The following is a 21,041-nucleotide window of genomic DNA, read 5'->3' as shown; positions in this document are numbered from 1 at the left end:
AGCTTCCTCAACGGCGGGGATACCGTTATAGCCGTTCTCGGCGGCCCCGTCCACTTGGGAGAGAGCCGAGGAGACTGGCGAGCGGAGTCTGGCGGAGAACGGCGCGTTCCAGGATTTTGAGAGCTCAGCGTGGAGCTCAGGCAGGAAGGGTGCTGACCTAGAGGCAGGCGCAGGGCGGCGGCTAGGTAGAAAGCATCCGTCAAGGCGATTGGGCGCCGGCTCCTTGGGTGGGGACCAATCCAGTCCCATTCTCTCGACCGCTTGAGTGAGGAGGCGGACAAGCTCTGCGTCGACACTAGCGCGGGATCTGGCAGACTCCAAAGTCGAGGGGGCGGAGCGGTGAGAGCCCGACCACTCCTCGCTGTCAGACGCGAGCAGAGAGCAGCTGTCAGCGGCATCATCTGCATCATCCCCCAGAACGACGGCAGTGCGGGCAGAGGCCGGCCGCTGCGCGTCGGTGAAGGGTGGGGGGGAAGGAGAGAGCGAGGCTCGCGGGAGAGGTTCCGGCGGCCTTTGAGAGCGACGTTTCTTTTTACGTGGCCCGGAAGAAGTGGCCGGAGAAGGCGGAGGTTCTTCGAATTTAGCGAGTCGAGCCCGTAGGGTCGACATCGGTAATTCCTCACACTGTTCGCAGCCGCCCTCGGAGAGAGCGCGGGCTGCGTGGTCGAAGCCCAGGCAGAGAGCGCACACCACGTGGCGGTCTCCGTCGCTGAGCGCGGCTCTGCACGAGCCACAGGATGAGCGAGGCATTTGCAACAACGCCTCGCGCTCTTTTAGATGCAAGTGTGTCGCGGCGGACACACAAAACACACAACACAGAGCAAGAAAGGATATGTATGCCGGATGGCGCAGCAGGCAGGGAAGGCTGAAGGCTGAAGGCGGCGAAGCGGCCGGCGTCCTCAGGCTGAAATCCTCGGCGTGCTTCCTCAGAGATGCGATGCGAAGAGCTTCGCTGAAGAGACAGAAATCAGCGAAGCAGCCTCTGTACCTTGCTTATATACGCTAAGCCACACCCCTAATGACGGGCTGTGACGCATTAAGCGCGCCAAGCGCGCTCATTGGACGTGACGTCACGCGCAAGGCTCAGCCATAGGCTGCTGCAGTTGCCGCAGAGCAGCCAATGGGCACGCGATTCGCCTGCCCTAGGTCTGCAGGCTGCCGCACTGCGTTGACAAGATTTCAAAAATTAAGGATAATTTTTGGCTTCAGTATCTCGAGAAAGGAGACTTTCCCGCAGCGTAAGCTAGCTTACGCAATACGAGAGAACCTCTCGTAAGAGAACTGCTAGTGACTCTTGACATATGAGACACATTGGCATTTCTTTGTATTCACAGAATAAATATTCAGTTTTCCATCTTGCTTGGAATTGTCGATAGCCCATTCGCAGTCCACTTTTCTTTACTTTTTTAGCCATTATGCTAGCTTGTTTAAAGTCACATAGCATTCAGGCTATGTTGTTTACAGTTATACCACAGGCTTTTGAATGCTTGAATATGATTGGTTGATGAACGTTCTTTGGTACGCATTTTCAATGGAACGTTCTTTGGTGCACATTTTGAATGAAACGCACCGGCCAGTTATTTCAAAGGTCCTTACAGCCAACAACAGCAAAATAACCAAAACTCACAGCAATATGTGACCAAGCAAATCAATTTAGCCTAGTAAACAGGATAAAAAAGACAATTAAGAGTTTGGTTCCAAAATGCGATAAACGCCATTTTTTTAATAACTGAGAACCTGTGAAATTCAATTTTGTATCTGGTTGGTATTGAAAAGTCACTTTTTAATTTGACGTAAAATGCAATATCCGCCGTGTTATTATGTCACGTTTTCTCCCTTTCTTTCCAAACCGCGACAAACGCCAGTCTCCTTTCTCTGCAGAATGCAATAAATGCGCTCAACTAATCACAGCACACCATTCCACGCATTACAGTAACAGTACCAAACAGTAACGGCGGCGCTTTGAAAACATGTGGCTTCCTAGTTTTCCGTATCTACTTTGTACTTTTTGATCAACAAACAGACAAATTTTTTTTATAAATTTGACGGCATTGATGAACCTGTGGTGGTTTCTGTGGTAGGGAAGAAACGTAAGCCATCGAAATCTAATCATTTACGTGAGGAGATTAAGAAGATGAGGCACTCAGGAGGAGGAAAAATGCCGGCTGTTGCTTGTTCTCACATGACAGCATCAAACTTCTTTCACGCTGACACATTGACCCCAGGGGATCTTTTGAAAAACTTGTTTTCAATTGTTTTAAGTCAACGGAAACTGAGCAGGACCAAGCCATTTTACAGCTGATCGCCATCCAAAAAGTTCCTAATCCGCGCTCTCAGATTTGTAAACTGTGCCTTCAGTTTTTGCAATCTGTACCCACAAATTCATAAACCGTGCCCACGCTTTCACAATCCGTTCCCACAGGTTTGTAAACTGTACTCACGGATCTGTGGCCCCCTTCAACCAGGCCACCTAGGTGCTGGATGCATTGCATTGTGTTTAAACTTAAAAAAAAATTATTGATGATTTCTTGAATTTTCTAAAAAACGACATTTAAAAACAATTATAGTTTATTTGTGTAAACTCACAATAACAAGAAAGCGTTGTGCTTTTGTAAAATAAAATAAAACAATCAGGCACTCTTTCATGATCTCCATGAACTGGAGCGCGTCTCAAAAATGAACTGAAACAAAATATAGCCTACCTATATAAAGCTTGAAATGTCCACTTGTAAATGAACAAATTCGAATCGAAAGCAAATATCGTCTGATTATGTAATCTGTATGAAAGGTGCGTTTCTCTCTAATGGCGCATCCGCTTTACAGCGGAGATGGAGTTGTTTGCAGCCGACACTGATTGAGAAAACACTAGTTCATTAATAAAAAATTTAAATGCCTCGTTATTTTTTCAGACACATTTATTATCATTAGCCAATAAAGCACCTATAAATCACCTCTCTGTATGGTTCCAGAGACATGGCTCTTCTCATTCAGCATCAGTACGGCGGTAAAAATATCATTTCCGGGTTCTAATTTGGCCTTAAAAAAACATTCAAATCGACCTCATTTCCATATTAATTTGTGAATATTTTAAATGTTTAATAAATGAGCAAAAAGTCATAAACACAAATCTGAAAAAAAATATTTTTTTTGCTCAGCATTTGGTGTGTAGTTCAAATTCAAATTTTGGTGTTAAATTTTGGATTTTAAAAATACAACAACCGTTCATTTTTCGTTTTTCGACTACTGGTTAAAAAAGGAAAAAGGAATGGACACAAAAGCACACGGACCTGATTCAATGGATTAATTGCATTTTGGAAAAAAAATGTCATGGATTTATTGCATTTTGGGGGAAAAAATAATCAGTTTTTATAATAAGTCTTTGAAAGTCAAAATCTGGATTTTAAATTTTTTATGTTATTATAACCTAATAATTCTATGTGAAAATTTGAAACAGAAAATAGTGGTTTTCATCTTGCCACTTTCTTGGTAAAGAAAACACATTTTTTTACTCAAAGTAATCAAAATGGATTTACTGCGTTTTGCAACCAAACTCTTCATTCAATGTTTTTGCTACAAAATTACGTTTTATTATGCATAGACAGCACATGCTCTCTCTCCCATCTAAACGCACACATATGGACACACACTCGCAGAGTGTTGTTAGCGCTGCTCTGAAGATTTTATCAGTAAAATAATTTAACAACTTAAAAGCTACAAGACATTTATCCTGGAGTGGATATACTTAGTCTCCCTATAGGAGAACCGCTGCTGCCGAACACTGTTGAAGACACTTACCGAACAGTCACTTATCGAACACTTATCTCTCTCTCTCTCTCTCTCTGTCTATAGCAGCATTAATCAGCTAATAATTCAATGGCCCGTCGTCAATTATTCCTTACTTATTGCCGTATTCTCTGATAAAATTTGAGACTTGAGTGAAGCGCGACAGCACCACCTGCGTCTTCAGGTTGTAATTGTCACAGACGTATATTTTAACAGCGGACGGGCCACTTTAAATTAATCACCAGAATTTGTTGGCGGGCCTGATTAAAAGTCGTGGCGGGCCGTGTTTGGCCGGCGGGCCTTGTTGACCCATGACCCATGATCAAACTGTCTGTCTGGAAATATTATCATCAGCTAACATTACAACTAATAGTAAAGTAATATTATAAATAAATGAGCAATACTCACGTCAGTGTGTTGAGTTGATAGTGTTTATCCTGCAGTAGAGCAGCGATCTGATCCACTCGTGTGTCTCCTAGTTCATGTTTACTCAGATTCAGCTCTCTCTGGAGTAACGGGTTTTTACCCACAACTCTATTCACATACTGACAGGCCTCCTCTGCAGCAGGACTCACAAACCTGCAGAAGAGGCAATTCAGTTCTCAACTAAATGTCCAGCTTATTATATAACTAAAATAATATATTAGTTATGAATATTTAGCCTGCATATATAGCTAATTTAGTTAATTATTTGATCCCGTCTCACCTCAGTGTCTTCAGTTGACAGTCTGGATCCTGAAGTAAATCATTGAGCTGCTTCACTCCTGATTGTCCAGGATCATTTCCTGTGAGATCCAGCTCTATCAGGTGTGAAGGGTTTGATCTCAGAGCTGAAGCCAGAGCTTTATAACCTTCTTCTGTCACACTGCAGTTAGAGAGTCTAGAACAAAGAGGAAAACATTCAGCTGATTAATCAGTTAAACCTGAACAATATAAATCTGAATGATCGCTCTTCCAGTCGCCTCTACAATAAGGAAACCCCTCTTTCTGGTGGTCTTCGGCACATGTTGCCTTGGCTTTTGGCTTGCTTAGTTGGGGACATTTAATATTCAACAATATTATTGATCTGCCTTACTTAGGGTGGATGATGGCGCAATTTTCTTCTAGAAACAAACTTTGTTGTATTATTTACATGTTATCACTGTGAAGCTGCTTTGATACGTGTATTGTAAAAAGTGCTATATAAATAAAGGTGACTTGACTTGACATTCAGTGGTGTTTTGCTGGCGTATTGCATGGATAAGTGCAGTGATTCCCCCCCCCCAAAAAATGTATGTTGAGCGTCTTTTTAAAGATGCCTTTCCGTCCGTGTGTTTCTGGATGTGGTTGTTCCCTGTCCTCATCTGATGGCCACGATCTCACATGTCTGGGCCAAGAGTGTGCTAAGATAGTGTTTGTGGATGGTTCATGTCCTCACTGTGAGAACAGGACCATGTTGACCCTGCGGTCTGGACTGTCCTTCCTCGTGAAGGCTAGAGTCTCTCTGCTGTTACCCAGCACTGCCTCTGCACAAAGCAGTGTGGCCAATATGGTTAACACTCTAGGAGACCTGAGGCTCACAGTGAGAGTGTTTCCCCGCGGTCCTCCCGCTCCACTGGCCTGTCGTGTGCCGTCGAGCTGCTGGGTGATGGTGTGGGGTGTTTGCTTTTCGAATCAACAATGCAGTTTAAAAAATACGACAGATGGACCGACGATGAGGTTCAGGCTTTATTAAGCTATTATGAGGAGGACGACATCCAGCGGGAACTGGAAAGTCACACACAGTCCTACGTCACCGGACTAATTTGCCTAATCTTCACGGTACTTTAGACTGCGATGGAAACACAGACAGCAACAGGTCTGGGGAAAAAAAGATCCTGGGACAGATTGTTCTGGGTAATTTCAGTGGAAACGCAGCTTTAGATGATCATCTTATTGAAGAGCTACAGCAGCATTTAGTTTCCACTAGTCTGTTTTGAAACCCAGTCACACTAGTTCTGTGTGCTGGAAGACACTGTTTATTCTCTTTCATTTTAAGTATTTATTTGACATCTCTCTTCTTTATTCTCTGTTGAAAAGGCAGATTTCTGCATGTACACAATCAGTACATTGTATCAAATGCTGGAAATTAAACAATTACTAACTAGATAAAAACACATAAAAATGAGCAATAGGGAAAACCCAGAAAGTGCACTGCTATAAACAATGAAACATAAGCCCTGCTGTCTTCAAATAAATAAATTTCAGTCACACTGTAATTGCTGTACAGTATAATGATACTAACTGTAGTTTCTCCAGCTTGAATTGTGGGTTCATCAGTAGATCACTGAGGTTTTTTTCTCCAGAGTCTCCTAGTTTATTCTCGCTCAGGTCCAGCTCTCTCAGGTGTGACGGGTTTGATTTCAGAGCTGAAGTCACATCAGAACAACCTTCATCTGTCATATCACAGGAGCTTAAACTACATTAGCAGAGAGAGAGAAGAAAATAAGACAGAAGAAAAAAAAAATCTTTATTCTGTAAAGTCACATCTTCTTCATAAGCAAATAAAACAGAAAGAGGAAGAGACATCTTCATCTTTATTTCAACAGATCACAAAATACTAAGTTTGCACCAATACAATGTTAAAGTGTTTTAGTTGAAACTGTTGAAGTGATTTCAAGCATTTTGATTCTTGTATGTGAATGTGACTGACCTCAATCTCTCCAGTTTACAGTGTGAATCCTTCAGTATGTCACATAAGTGCTTCACTCCAGAGTCTCCTAGTTTATTCTCGCTCAGGTTCAGCTCTCTCAGGTGTGACGGGTTTGATTTCAGAGCTGAAGTCAGGATGAGACTCTGTTTCTCTGTAATTCTGCATCTATTCAGACTGAAGACAGAAAGAGAAAATGACTCAGATCTATGATGATCAACTAACATGTTTAGCTTCATCCAGCAGACTGTTGCTGACAAATAAGCAGAGATAGTATCTCTGTCAAAAAATGATTGATTGACAGGTGCCCCGCCCCTTCCGGTGACAGGTGACCCGCCCCTTTTGGCATAGGATCAAAGGGATCAAAGGGGATCAAAGGGGTTAACCTGTGACCCGGCTATCCATGTGGTTTGACAATCATGTGGTTTGACAGTTAGTTTGACCTATTGACCCGACTAGCCCTTGATAATGTAGTTTTTGACAGAAAGTTTTGTTTTTGAAGCCTTTTGAACCTTGTTATTGACAGAAAGTTTTGATCGTTTGAAGACGCTGTTATAATATGTCATGGTATGACAAAGTTTTTTTTTAAGTTGTTATAATAATATGTCATGGTATGACAGAAGGTTTTGGGTTTTGAAGTTGGTATCACAGGATACTCCTACATATTCCTGAGCGTATCTGGGCTGTAATGTGAAACTGATAAGAAAAAACTGTGGAAGTTTATCTCACACAAATGTTGAAAAACCATTCAGTTCTTTTAAAAGAATATAATTGATTATAAAATAAAGATCTTACTAAAACCTCACACAAAAAGTTTAAATAAAATGGATTTAGAAAAAAGTCTCTCAAAGCACCGTCTCAAAACATTGGGAGTGCGTGTCTGTCTGTGTGTGTGTGTGTGTGTGTGTGTGTGTGTGTGTGTGTGTGTGTGAGTGTGTGTCAAAGCAGGGCTAGCGGAGCGGGCGTCTATGTATGTGTGTGTGTGTGTGTGTGTGTGTGTGTGTGTGTGTGTGTGTGTGTGTGTGTGTCACAGGCGCCCCCTCCACATCATGCACTGTGAAAGTGAGAAAAAGAGATTTTATAAAAATGATGTATATTTCACACAAATAATATAATATACAATAACATCTTACTAAAATCTACTGAAACCAATTCTTTCAGTTTTAGATAAACAAAAGAATAAAAAATCATCTTACATAAAACATTCTGTTCTTTTTAAAAGTGTATAAATTAAAATATATAAAATAATTATCGTGCTAATTTAACTAAAGTTGAAAAAACATTCTGTTCTTTTTAAAAGTGTATAAATGAAATGGTTATAAAAAATATCTTACTAAAATCTACTGAAACCAATTCTTTCAGGTTTAGATAAACAAAAGAATAAAAATCATCTTACATAAAAAATTATGTTCTTTATAAGTACATAAATTAAAATATATAAAATACTTATCGTGCTAATTTAACTGAGGTTGAAAAACATTATGTTGTTTTTAAAAGTATATAAAAAAAATATAATATAAAACCACAGAGTGGTTCTCTCTCTCTCTCTCTCTCCAGCTCCGTCTGTCAGTCACTGACTCAGAGGGGCCCTCACAACCTCTGTATTCCTGAGCGCACTGGGGGCTTTCCATAGCCATAATGATTTTTGTACCGTAACTGCATATTCGATCATGTACACCTAAACACGACCATCACAGAAAACTATAAAATAAATAAATAATTTAATATCATTTCTAAGCTGTATTGCACGCGCGCACACACGGTTCTAAAAAATGAACTAATCTCTATGTGCATCATGTCACAGCGTATGTACCCATATGAAAAAAACCTGCATGGATCAGATACAGCAACCATATATCTTCCTTTACTTAAATCGGCCAGAATTACCTTCTGTGTTTCATATAATGCCAATACATGTCCTATACAAAATCAGACCGATTATGGCCCATTTCATACTAAATAGCACACATACAACTTGTAGGGGATTTTTGCATTATATTTGAATAATGTTAAAAGACTTGTATGAGTTTTACATGACAAAAGTATGCAAATGTGTATGGTATTAGTAGAAATATATAAAACTCATATAAAACTCATATATAAATCATTTAAAGTTCTTATATTGAATCATATGCTAGTCAAATTAAAGTCATAAACAAATGACACAAAATGTGTATAAATTCTATGTGTTTCATACAGATTTCATGTTTTGATGACCAACATCTGATTCACTTATATGCAGTTGGCAAATTTTTAAAGGGATACTCCACTTTAAAATGAAAATTATGTCATCATATACTCACCCTCATGTTGTTTCAATCCTTTATAAATTTCTTTCTTCTGCTGAACAGAAAGGAAGATATTTAGAAGAATATCAGTAACCAGACAGTTTCTGGTCTCATTGACTTCCATAGTATATTTTTTTCCTACTATGTAAGTCAATGAGACCAGAAACTGTCTGGTTACTGACATTCTTTAAAATATCTTCAATTCTGTTCAGCAGAAGAAAGTAATTCATAAAGGATTGGGGGGGGGGGGGGGATAAAATCAGAATAAAATCAGAAGCGGCACCGCCAGGGTTGCGGTGCCACCGGCTTGGGCCCGTAATCGCTGCTCGCAGCTATATTTATATATATATAAATGCCTCTGGGTTAATGCGAATTAGCTCAAGGATATAGGGAATTTTAGAAATATTAATAATCATAACTGATGGTCATAATTCATAAATCGCATATGCATTTACTTTATCAATTATAAGAAATGCCTTGTTCTGTAACTGGTCTCGTCATCCGTTATTCGTCCAGCGAATAAATGTTAGACTATCACCGTTAAGAAGAAGTATTCCTGTTTACAAAACTCCAAGAAAGTTTATCTTCTGGCCACGAAGATAAAGCCTTTTGGGGTTTATAAATTAAAACTACTCAAGGTAGTCTGATAGCCTAATATAGAGCCTGTAGCTTTATAGATCTTTTGTTTCATTGACTTTATAAAAAGTGGGTTTTCAAACACAGAGACAGTTAAAAGTATAAATGGGTTTATTAATAAAATGGCACACGCTAGAGATTATAAGCTACAAATATAAACGTACGTAAAATGCAAACAATAAAACAAACAAACATTTAAACAAACAAGAAAATATGTGATCAGAATAAAATGAAACGAAAGAAAGAAAGCAAGAACGAAATAAAGAGATAAGAGATAGACGGTAACTTAATTCACGGACCTACGAGCTAGACACCAGGAATCAGCTGTTAGAGATCAAAAGATACTTGCAAGTCTGTTCTCTGTTCGGGTGAGGCTGAGACAGGAAGGAAGCACGGACAGTGTCCTGTTTCTGTTGCGTCTTCTGATGTCGCGGGAAGCTTGAAAGGCTCACTGAATTTAACGTTACCGAGAAAGTTCAGATCGTTTCCCTTTGGAGGGGAAAGGCACGTATGAGCTTAGTTGCAAAGACCGGCAGCTTCTACATGATGCGAGGGCATGCGTCCCCGAGGCCAAAGCATGGCCTGTCCCGCTGGTTCCTCTGGGAGGAGGAGAGCTGCGCGTGGAGGTCAGAGCGATCGAAGAGAGGAGAGCGATCGAAGAGAGAAGAGAGAAGAGAGAGAGGAAACTGAAGGTTTGGACTTTTATCAGTGTCCCAGGTACCGTCCCCTTCTTTGTGGAAGACGAATCAGATGTCGAGATTTTTCCTAGCGGGAAGATCCCTTTGTTTGTCTGAAACAGTCTCCTGGCTCGGGTTACAGTGTCGATTGACTTAAACCTTTCGGTTCCAGAAATATGAAGTGTGTAAACAATATATATTACTGCATTCTGCTATTGGAATTCGACTCTGTTAGATTGAGAGAATTTCAGAGATATCAAACGCATCACATGAAGGTTGTAGAAATGCAACGTTACAGGAGATATGCAGAATTACACACATTTAAAGTTGTGATTACCACATGACAAAATCATAGACACCCCAATATGACATGGTCATAACAAAAGGCACCTCAGAAATATATCAACATTTTGGTAATGTCTTATGTGGGAAAGTCAATGAAAAATCTGTGTGTGTGTGGTGCGTTTGGGATGTGATTCGCTTGGAATGTTTGCCTTTTCCTGGGTCGTAAAGTTTTATGGTCTGGAGTAGGGTTACGAAACGTCTCGGTTACGGATGTAACCCTCGTTCCCTGAGTGGGAACGGAGACGTTACGTCGGATGACGACGATTGGGGTTTCGCTTAGAAGCCTATCACCTTCGAGTATATAAAACGAGCCAATGGCAATGAAATGCCATGGGTCTGCGGAATTTGCATAGCGTAACTCCGCCCGCCGCAGGGGGTATATAAGGAAGTACGCTGCACAATGCAGACATGCCTTCGCTGAGGAGCCGAGACTGGCCCCAGGCGTTTTTCAGCGGTACAGCGGAAGTGGCAGGAAGACGTAACGTCTCCGTTCCCACTCAGGGAACGAGGGTTACATGCGTAACCGAGACGTTCCCTTTCGTGGTCACTCCGAGTTACGTCGGATGACGACGATTGGGGTTCCAGTCTAATCACGCCACCTCGGCTGTCTTCCAGTGCCCTGCGTAAGTCTGAGCTCCCTGTTGTGAGACTAGCACGAACGAAGGAGTCCTACTTAACACAGGGATACCAAGGTACACTGGGAAGCATATCTCCAGAGAGAAATATGCAATCATGCCCAGCCATTGATGGGGGGGACTTAGAATACACATATGACCCAGAGGGATGCATATGGAGAATCACTGGGGTGTCCAGCCGCAGGTGGAATTTTAAACCCCAGGGGTGGCAAGGTGGCTTGCCAAGGGAAAGACACACGCTCACAAGGAGACTTACAGTGGAATACACATGTGGGGGTCGCCCAGAGGGGGGACCATGCACATGGAGGCACCTAGTCAAGCGCAAAAGCTGCGTTATGGCAGATTGGCATAACTCAGGCGTTGACGTCACCAGTGCTGGAGGAAACTCAGAGCTTATCAGACTCACCTGAGAAGAAAATCGCACGTATCCCGTCCGTGGAGAGGAATGGCGAGCAAGCGAAGACACCTGAGCAGAATCTAGCACCGGCTGGTTGAAGCGAGTACATGAGAAGAAACTGGCTCTACGCGGAGATTATAGAATCTCGCGAATGTGTTGGGTGTCGCCCAGCCTGCAGCTCTACAAATGTCTGTTAGCGAGGCGCCATGCGCTAGAGCCCAAGAGGAAGCGACACTACGTGTGGAGTGGGCTTTCACACCAAGGGGGCACGGACGACCTTGCTGCTGGTATGCCAAAGCAATGGTATCCACTATCCAGTGAGATAACCTTTGCTTTGAGAGAGCCTTTCCCTTCAGCTTCCCACCATGACAGACAAAGAGCTGGTCTGAGGTCCTGAAACACCGCGTTCTGTCTACGTAAGCACGGAGGGCGCGTACTGGACAGAGCAGTGCCAAGGCTGGGTCTGCCTCCTCCAAGGGCAGCGCTTGCAGGTTCACTACCTGGTCTCGAAAGGGTGTGGTAGGAACCTTGGGCACATATCCAAGCCGGGGTCTCAGGATCACGTGAGAGTCAGCCGGCCCGAATTCCAGGCACGCTTCGTCAACCGAAAATGCCTGCAGGTCCCCTACCCTCTTGATGGAGGCCAATGCAACCAGGAGCGCTGTCTTCATTGACAGGAACTTAAGCTCCACTGATTGCAAAGGCTCAAAGGGAGCACTCTGCAGGGCAGTTAGAACCACTGAGAGGTCCCAAGAGGGAACGAGGGGAGGACGAGGAGGATTTAGTCTCCTCGCTCCCCTCAGGAACCTGACGATCAGGTCGTGCTTTCCCAGAGACTTACCTTCAACTGCTTCGTGATGTGCGGCAATGGCGGCAACATACACTTTCAGGGTGGAGGGAGACAGCCTTCGCTCCAACCCTTCTTGCAGGAAGGAAAGCACGACACTGATCGGGCATTTCGTGGGTTCTTGCTGTTTAGAAGAACACCAGTTGACGAAGAGGTTCCACTTCAACGCATAGGCATGTCTCGTGGACGATGCTCTAGCGGAAGTGATGGTAGCCACCACCGCAGGTGGTAGGGTACTCAAACCTGCCTCGTCCCGTCCAGGAGCCACACGTGGAGGTTCCAAAGATCGGGACGAGGGTGCCATAAGGTGCCCCGTCCCTGAGAAAGGAGGTCCTTCCTCAGAGGAATTGGCCAGGGAGGTGCTGTCGCGAGGAGTACTAGTTCGGAGAACCAGGTCCGGTTGGGCCAATACGGGGCAACCAAAATGACCTGCTCCTCGTCCTCCCTGATCTTGCGCAAGGTCTGCGCAAGAAGGCTCACTGGGGGAAACGCATACTTGCGTAGGCCCCGCGGCCAGCTGTGCGCCAGTGCATCCGTGCCGAGCGTGCCCTCGGTCAGGGAATAAAACAGGTCGCAATGGGACGAGTCGTGGGAGGCAAACAGGTCTACCTGTGCGTCGCCGAACTGATCCCAAATCAGCTGAACCGTCCGGGGATGGAGTCGCCATTCTCCAGCGAGAGGCCGAACTCGAGACAGCTCGTCGGCCGCCTGGTTCAGGTGTCCCGGGATATAAATGGCTCGAAGCGACCTCAGAGGCTTCTGACTCCATATGAGGAGGTGGCGAGCGAGTTGCGACATACGGCGGGAGCGTAGACCACCTTGATGGTTGATGTACGCTACTGTTGCGGTATTGTCTGATCGGACTAGTACGTGCTGACCCCTGAGCAGCGCATGGAAGCGGTGCAGGGCGAGACGTACAGCCAGCAACTCGAGGCAATTGACATGCCAAAGGCGCTGGGGTCCTGTCCAGGAGCCCGCGGCAGCATGACCATTGCACATGGCGCCCCAGCCCGTGTTGGAGGCATCTGTTGATACAACAACATGCCGGGAAACTCGTTCTAAGGGCACTCCGGCCCGTAGAAAACTGAGGTTCGCCCACGGGGTGAAGGTCTGACGGCAGGCTGGAGTCACTGGGACTTGGAGCGTGCCGTGTTGCCATGCCCACCTCGGGACTCGATCGCGAAGCCAAAGCTGAAGCGGTCTCATATGAAGCAATCCCAGCGGCGTTACTGCGGCTGCGGATGCCATATGCCCCAGGAGCCTCTGAAAAAGTTTCAGTGGAACCGCACTCTTGCCCTCGACCTGACGAAGACAAGTCAGCAGTGACTGCGCGCGCTCGCTCGTAAGTTGCGCGCACATGGCGACCGAGTCGATCTCCATACCGAGAAAAGAGATCCTCTGCACGGGGCAGAGTTTGCTCTTCTCCCAGTTGACCCGAAGGCCCAGACGGACTAGGTGCCGGAGCACTAGGTCCCTGTGTTCGCAAACCTGGTCTCGAGAGTGAGCTAGGATCAGCCAGTCGTCGAGATAGTTCAGGATGCGAACCCCGTGTTCCCGGAGGGGAACAAGGGCTGCCTCGACGACCTTCGTAAAGACGCGAGGGGACAGGGCTAGCCCGAAAGGGAGAACCGCGTACTGGTATGCCTGCCCCTCGAAAGCAAACCGTAGAAACGGTCTGTGTCGAGGTAAAATGGAGACATGGAAGTAGGCGTCCTTCAGGTCGATCGCTGCAAACCAATCCTGCGGCCGCACACACTGGAGGATGTGTTTGGCCGTGAGCATCTTGAATGGCAGCCTGTGAAGGGAGCGGTTCAAGACGCGCAGGTCGAGGATTGGCCGTAACCCACCGGACTTCTTGGGTACAATGAAGTAAGGGCTGTAGAAGCCGGACTTCATTTCGGCTGGAGGGACAATCTCGATCGCACCCTTCGCCAGCAGGGTGGCGACCTCCGCTCTCATGACAGGGGCATTGCCACCGACCATAGTGAAGCGGACTCCCCTGAAGCGGGGAGGAGATCTCGCGAACTGAATCGCGTAGCCGAGCCTGATGGTTCTCGCGACCCAGCGGGACAGTCTGGGAAGCTCTAGCCAGGCCCCCAGAAAGTGCACCAGCGGGGTCATACGAACCACAGACGTACCGTCGGTGGGGCAGCGAGGCGGAATGACCGGCACCGGCGAGGGTGGCATAGCGGCCCTGTGCGGGGGCACGGTCATTAACCGCGTCCTGCCAGAGGAGGCCAGGGGAAGGCGCGCGTCCCACGGGGGCGTGCTCTGGCAGGGGTCTGGCGACAGAGGGGGATGAGAGGAGCGTGGCCCGTGGGCGGCGCGTGCTGTCATCCCACACCTCTGGGACAGAGGAGGGCGGCAGTGGCGGGACCCGAGGGTGGCGCGCACTGCGGCCCTCGGACTCTGTCGGCTCAGGATTGGGGAATTCAATTCTGTCTTCAACCACATCAAAGTACTGCTCGTCGTTGGACGAGCAGCGGGGAGTGGAGAACAAAAGATTCTCCCCCGGCCCTCCACCGGGGGAAGGAGTGGCCCTGCTACCAGCTCCTGGGACAGAATTGAAGCCAACCCTGAGCAGCCCGTCTCAGGAGCGCCGCTCGGCCTGGCGTTTAGCGGGCGGCGGGGCTGGAGAGGGCTGTGGCGCCTGCCTGCGGCTCCCTCCACAACGCGGCCCGGGTGAAGGTTGCTGCTGGGGCCGTGCGGGAGGGCGCCCTCGGCGGCGAGCAGGCTGAGGATTCTGTGCCGACGGCTGAGCAGCAGAGCGTCGGGGCAGAATGTGCTTGATAGCCTCAGTCTGCTTCTGGGCGGTCGAGAACTGTTGGGCAAAATCCTCGACCGCACCGCCGAAAAGGCCGGCCTGGGATATGGGAGCATCCAGCAGACGAGTCCGCTCGGGCTCACACATATCAGCCAGGTTCAGCCAGAGATGTCTCTCCTGGACCACAGCTGTGGACATCACCAAACCCAGGGAGCGCGCGGTCACCTTCGTCGCTCGGAGAGCGAGGTCGGTGGCGGCGCGCAGCTCATCAACGAGCCCTGGGTCTGTCCTGCCCTCGTGCATGTCACGAAGCATCCGGGCCTGGTAGACCTGCAGAATGGCCATGGCATGCAAAGAGGCAGCTGCCTGTCCCGCCGCACTGTAAGACTTCGCCACGAGAGTGGACGAGAATCCACAGGCTTTGGACGGGTGCTTAGGATCACCACGTGATGAAGCGCCTGCCGGACACAGCTGCATCGCGACAGAACGTTCAACCGTGGGAATCCCAGTGTACCCACAAGCATCAGCTCTATCGAGGGGAGGAAAGGCGGAGAAAGCCGACGAACGATCGCGGGAAGACATGGGAGCCTTCCAGGACCGCGTGACTTCCTCATGCACTTCCGGGAAGAATGGTATTGGGGTTGGGCGGCGACGAATGTCAGCGGCCGCTCCCAAAAACCAATCATCCAGCCGCGAGCGCACTGGATCGGGCGGCAGGGACCACTCGAGCCCAATGGCCGCGGCTGCCCGGGAAAGCATGGCAGTCAGCTCGGGATCAGACTCGGGCAATGCTGGCACGCCCGAGGGCGGCAACACAGCCGAATCCTCACTTCCCGAGGACTCATGCCCACCCTGTGATGCAGTGATCGACATTGCATCCTCCTGTGGAACGCCAAACGAAACGCGCGGGGCCTCCGTAGAGGGACCGGCGGTTTCGGTTTGCACGCTCGCGGGTACCAATGCTGAAGAGGGGTGTGTGGACCGTGGACGTATCGGCGGTTTGTCCCACACAGATACCCTCAGGTCACCCTGGCCACCAGCCGAAGTACAGCCTCTCGGGGAGACCGTAGATCGGGGTGTGGATGAGGGGACTCTCGCTCTGATGAGCTCATTGAGTCTCGACCGCAGCATGGAGATGGTCATGTTCCCGCAATGAGAACATGAATCATCCACAAACGCTGCTTCAGCGTGATCAACGCCCAAACACGCTAAGCAGAGATTGTGCCCATCAGGAGAAAATACATCGCGACCACAACCAGAAGTGCACGGGCGAGACATCTTTAAAAAGACGTGCCACATGCAATGCTCTTTTTGTGAGAGGAAAACTCCGCGGATGTTGAAGCGAACAGGGAGAAATCACACTAACTGTCAGATCACTGACAAGATCAGCAGGGAAGTGTGCACTCGCTGAAATCGCCGTCACACCAACACCGGAGAGCTCGCTCGTCTCGAAGGTAAGAGAAGACTAACTCAGAATCTTTGGCTTGCAGGAGTGGAGAAGTTCTCGGCTCCGAAGCGAAAGCATGTCTGCATTGTGCAGCGTACTTCCTTATATACCCCCTGCGGCGGGCGGAGTTACGCTATGCAAATTCCGCAGACCCATGGCATTTCATTGCCATTGGCTCGTTTTATATACTCGAAGGTGATAGGCTTCTAAGCGAAACCCCAATCGTCGTCATCCGACGTAACTCGGAGTGACCACGAAAGGGAACCATGATTCTATTTGAGACCCTAAATTGGGAGAAACATCCTTTCGATAAACACTTAGAATTCAAGACTACACATTTAGAAAACCAAACCTCTATTATAAGGTAACACTAATCACACATGCATATAAGAATGTACATACATTGGGAAATAAAATAAAAGATATTTCTCTTATTCTCAGTTATACACAAAAGGGTGTTTGTGTGTGTGTGTGTGTGTGTGTCATGAGGTTGTAAAGGGATACGAGTCACATGGGTGCTGGTAAATTGGTCCTCGTGGGGCAATTATTAACCAGCAAGGACAAAGACGATGTGTTTTACCATCACACGATCCACTTAATGCGAAAAGCAGATGTCATTGTTGCTACAATATATATATATAAGACAGAAAATATTACTTGTCTTACCTTATTCTGATTTTATGATACACTCAAAATATTCCACAATTATTATTATTTTATTATTATTAGGGCCCAAGCCCTGAAAGGGCGAAGGCCCTATTGTTTTCGTAAGGATTTTTATTTTTATTTTATTTATTTATTTATTTATTTATTTTTTCTTGCCTTTTTGCCACTTTTGGGGCCACTTTTTTTTTGGGGAAATTTTGCACACACGTCAGAACCTGCGGCCATCAGATCTGGGCTGAAGCTGGTACCCGGGCGTGGCAGGGGGGCTCGACAGCGCCCCCTGGAATGGGGTCCGAAAACTTGGTCCATAAATCAAACACGCTTGCATGTAATAATATGAAACTCAGTACACATATAGATCTCATCGGGCCGAACAACTTTCGTGCTCTAAGTTTTACAAAAGCCCAAAAGAAAGTCGGTTATTATACGTTGTTTGGAAAACGCATACAATGGAATGTGAAATACTCCTCCTAGGGAATTCATCCGATCGCCACCAAACTCGGTGTGAATGAAGTCAAGACATTGAGGATGAATTCTTGCGAACAGATTTTTGATATCTCGAACGGTTTGGCCGTGACGAGGAAACGAATTTATGGCGATTAATGGGACACACAAAGTGGTATAACTTCTGCACACATTAACTGATCTTGATGAAACTTAAGCAGTGTGTTCGTGGTAAGAGGCTGATCAGATGGATGTGACTATTGTGAGTCAAAGTTATAGCGCCACCAACTGGCAGCAGGAAGTGTGTCACTTTCAAAATGTTTTTGACAAAAGTGGGGGGGTTAGTTTTACCCACAATTACAAAAATCAGTACGTATATTGTGCTCATCGAGCCGGACAACTTTCTAATTTACAGGCATTAGCTGCAACCAACAGGAAGTCAGATATTTTGGTCTGAATATGGATTTTTTTGTTAAATCAGCCTCTGAGTTTTTAGTTACTCCTCCTAAAAGGTTTATTTTATTCCCACCAAACTTTTTCAACATGATAAAAATATATTAATGATGCTAAATTGTAAACGGATATTGAATATCTCAAACGGTTTTGCTATGGCGAGGGATTAAATTAATGTCAAAAAGGAAGCAGGAAACATCTCATAACTTCTAAAAATGTAATTATACCATTTATTTTTATATAAAATTATACAAATATTAGAACTAAACCTATTTTATTCTGTTTTTGCAATTCAAGAAGTATGAAAAAGTTAAAAACAGGCTATTTAGTGCTATTTGGTTCAACAAAAAAGCAAACATAGGGCTATACTGCCCTCTTGTGTCCAAAAGGATATCAAAATAGTATATAAAACGTTTTACTAGGTAGGCCTATTGTATTTAAATATAAATGTATTAGGTATATGACTGTGAGGATATTTTCCCATCGGTTAATCGACGTGTGACACGAGCGGGTGCTTTTAAATCGCTAATATAAAAGTGAAAGTAAAAAACGGACGTCCGCACAGACATTGATAATGGTGCACGTTGGAAAAAATTATACTTTTAAACATAACACTAAACCGCCATTAGGTGTCGCCAGGCGACCATCTTAATGAGCGAGTCATTGATTTATTCATTCAAACGATTCGTTCCAATGACTGAGTCATTCATGATTGAGACAGATGTTTATGGATTGACCATTGAATCTTTGAGTCAACCGATTCGTTTCAAAATGCTGAATCATTCAGTAATGAGAAAACAAGTTGCTGTTAGAGGCGCGATGGTTCTGCTGTGATCTTTGTTTAACTATTTTTGCTGCTGAAACAGAACAAAAACAGTCAATATTGCATCTAAAATGTAAGTGACTTAATTGTAACTTAATTAATGTTTCAATCGTGATTGTATTCAGGAAATAGTTGCCTACTCGTCAAGTGAGGTTGCTTAACTCTATCATATGTTATAAAATATATAAAAACTCCATATTTGTAATTTTTATAGTCAGTATGTTGTTAACTGGGTTGCTTTTTTGTGTGCTGCGCTCATTTGTTTACAATTCTCCTGGAGAAGCAGCATGAGCCTCAGCAGTGCAACCTTGTTACCATTGATCAGTAATACATTCATTATAACTGCTGATTGCAACTTAAAATGAATGTAATGAAATTAGAATAATCTCTCGTTTTAGTGACTCCCAAGTTTTTTTTTGTTATTGACGTTCTAATCAGGCTATACTCTGGTCGAGCAAGTAAAATTCTCTTTCAGGTAGGCCTATTGTATTTATATATAAATATATTAGGGATGTGACTGTGATAAAATTTTCCCACCGGTTAATCGACTTGTGACACCGCTGAGGGCTTTTAAATCGCTAACTATAGTATACTATATACTAGTAAAATACAGACGTCCGCACAGACATTGATAATGGTGCGGAGTAGAGCGAGCATTTTCAATGTATTCCTATGGATGTAGGAATTAACTAAAACATTTTATTATGTTTTTGTGTCCACTGTTCAACTGCAACCGCGTCACACACACACACACACACACATTCCAGAATTGCAATCTTGACATCGCAGCCTGTTCATTATAGCCCTAATACAATATAATAATAAAAATAGTCAACCTAACATAAACGAATTACACTGCTCTGTTTAAATAGTCAGTAGTACAATTTGTACCATTCACAGAAAGCAGAGCTCCACTGTGATGTTTCCAAGCACATTTTTGCGCGTGTGAAGAGGATGATTTTTTCCATCGATATTGGAACACGAATGAAGTACAAAGCCTATAATAAAGAATAGTTTAGCATCCAAATACATCGCAAATATTGAAACATTTTGATTCTAATGAGAAGGTTACGTGAGACAAACACTGCTTACTTTTGTTTTTATTTTTACATTAAATTTAAAGGATTTGTTGTGGAATATTTTGAGTGTATCATAAAATCAGAATAAGGTAATACAAGTAATATTTTCTGTCTTATATATATATATATATATATACAGTATATGTATATGTATGTGTGTGTGTGTGTGTGTATATATATATATAGATAGATAGATAGATAGATAGATATAGATATAGATAGATAGATATTTATATATATATATATATATATATATATATATGTGTGTGTGTGTGTATATATATATATATATATATATATATATATAGCTGCGAGCAGCGATTACGGGCCAAAGCCGGCGGCACCGCCATCCCTGGTGCCTTTAGGTAACTAAAGGCACCGGGGTTGCGGTGCCACCGGCTTGGGCCCGTAATCGCTGCTCGCAGCTATATTTATTATTATTATTATTTTTCTGTCAAACTTTCGGGCACTTTTGAGACCCTTAACGTGCTCAAAAATTCTTGAAACTTTGCTCACAGGTCAGAACCCGCGGCCATCAGGGCTGAAGCTGGTACCCGGGCGTGGCAGGGGGGCTCAACAGCGCCCCCTTGAACGGTGTCCGAAAACTTAGTCCATAAATCAGACACGCTTGCATGTAATAATATGAAACTTGGTACATATATAGATCTCATCGGGCCGAACAACTTTCGTACTTTTAATTTTTACGCCAGCCCAACAGGAAGTCGGCTATTATGGGTTGTTTCGAAATGCATGCTGTGGAATTTGATGTACTCCTCCTACAGAATTCATCCAATCGCCTCCAAACTCAGTCAGCATGAAGTCAAGACATTGAGGATGCTAAATTGCGGACGGATTCTCGAACGGTTTGGCCGTGGCGAGGAAGCGAATTTATGGCGAATAAGGGACACAGGAATGTATTATAACTTCAGCATGAATTAACTGATCTTGCTGAAAATTCCGCAGTGTGTTCGTTGTCAGAGGCCGATCACATTGATGTGAATACTGTGAGTCAAAGTTATAGCGCCACCAACTGGCAGCAGGAAGTTTGTCACTTTCAAAATGCTTTGAAATCACTCTCTTATTTTTACC

The 21,041-nt window shown here is 45.0% G+C and overlaps 1 protein-coding gene across 1 annotated transcript in view; it reads right to left on the bottom strand.

Moving 5' to 3' along the window:
* Positions 1-21,041, bottom strand: part of LOC311292518 (uncharacterized protein) — a 1,083,963-nt gene that overhangs the window by 90,745 nt on the left and 972,177 nt on the right. Inside the window, exons 18-20 of the mRNA XM_084412230.1 lie at positions 6,047-6,220; positions 4,490-4,663; positions 4,192-4,362 (exon numbers count right to left, since the gene is read on the bottom strand). Coding sequence (XP_084268356.1) covers positions 4,192-4,362; positions 4,490-4,663; positions 6,047-6,220 — 519 coding nt within the window. The remainder of the gene's footprint in view (positions 1-4,191; positions 4,363-4,489; positions 4,664-6,046; positions 6,221-21,041) is intronic.

This window comes from Rutilus rutilus (assembly GCF_951802725.1).
Source record: "Rutilus rutilus genome assembly, chromosome: 6".
In the NCBI taxonomy this organism is placed as follows: domain Eukaryota; kingdom Metazoa; phylum Chordata; class Actinopteri; order Cypriniformes; family Leuciscidae; genus Rutilus; species Rutilus rutilus.
Note: the sequence above shows the minus strand (reverse complement) of the source record. Positions and strands in the feature narration are given on the sequence as shown.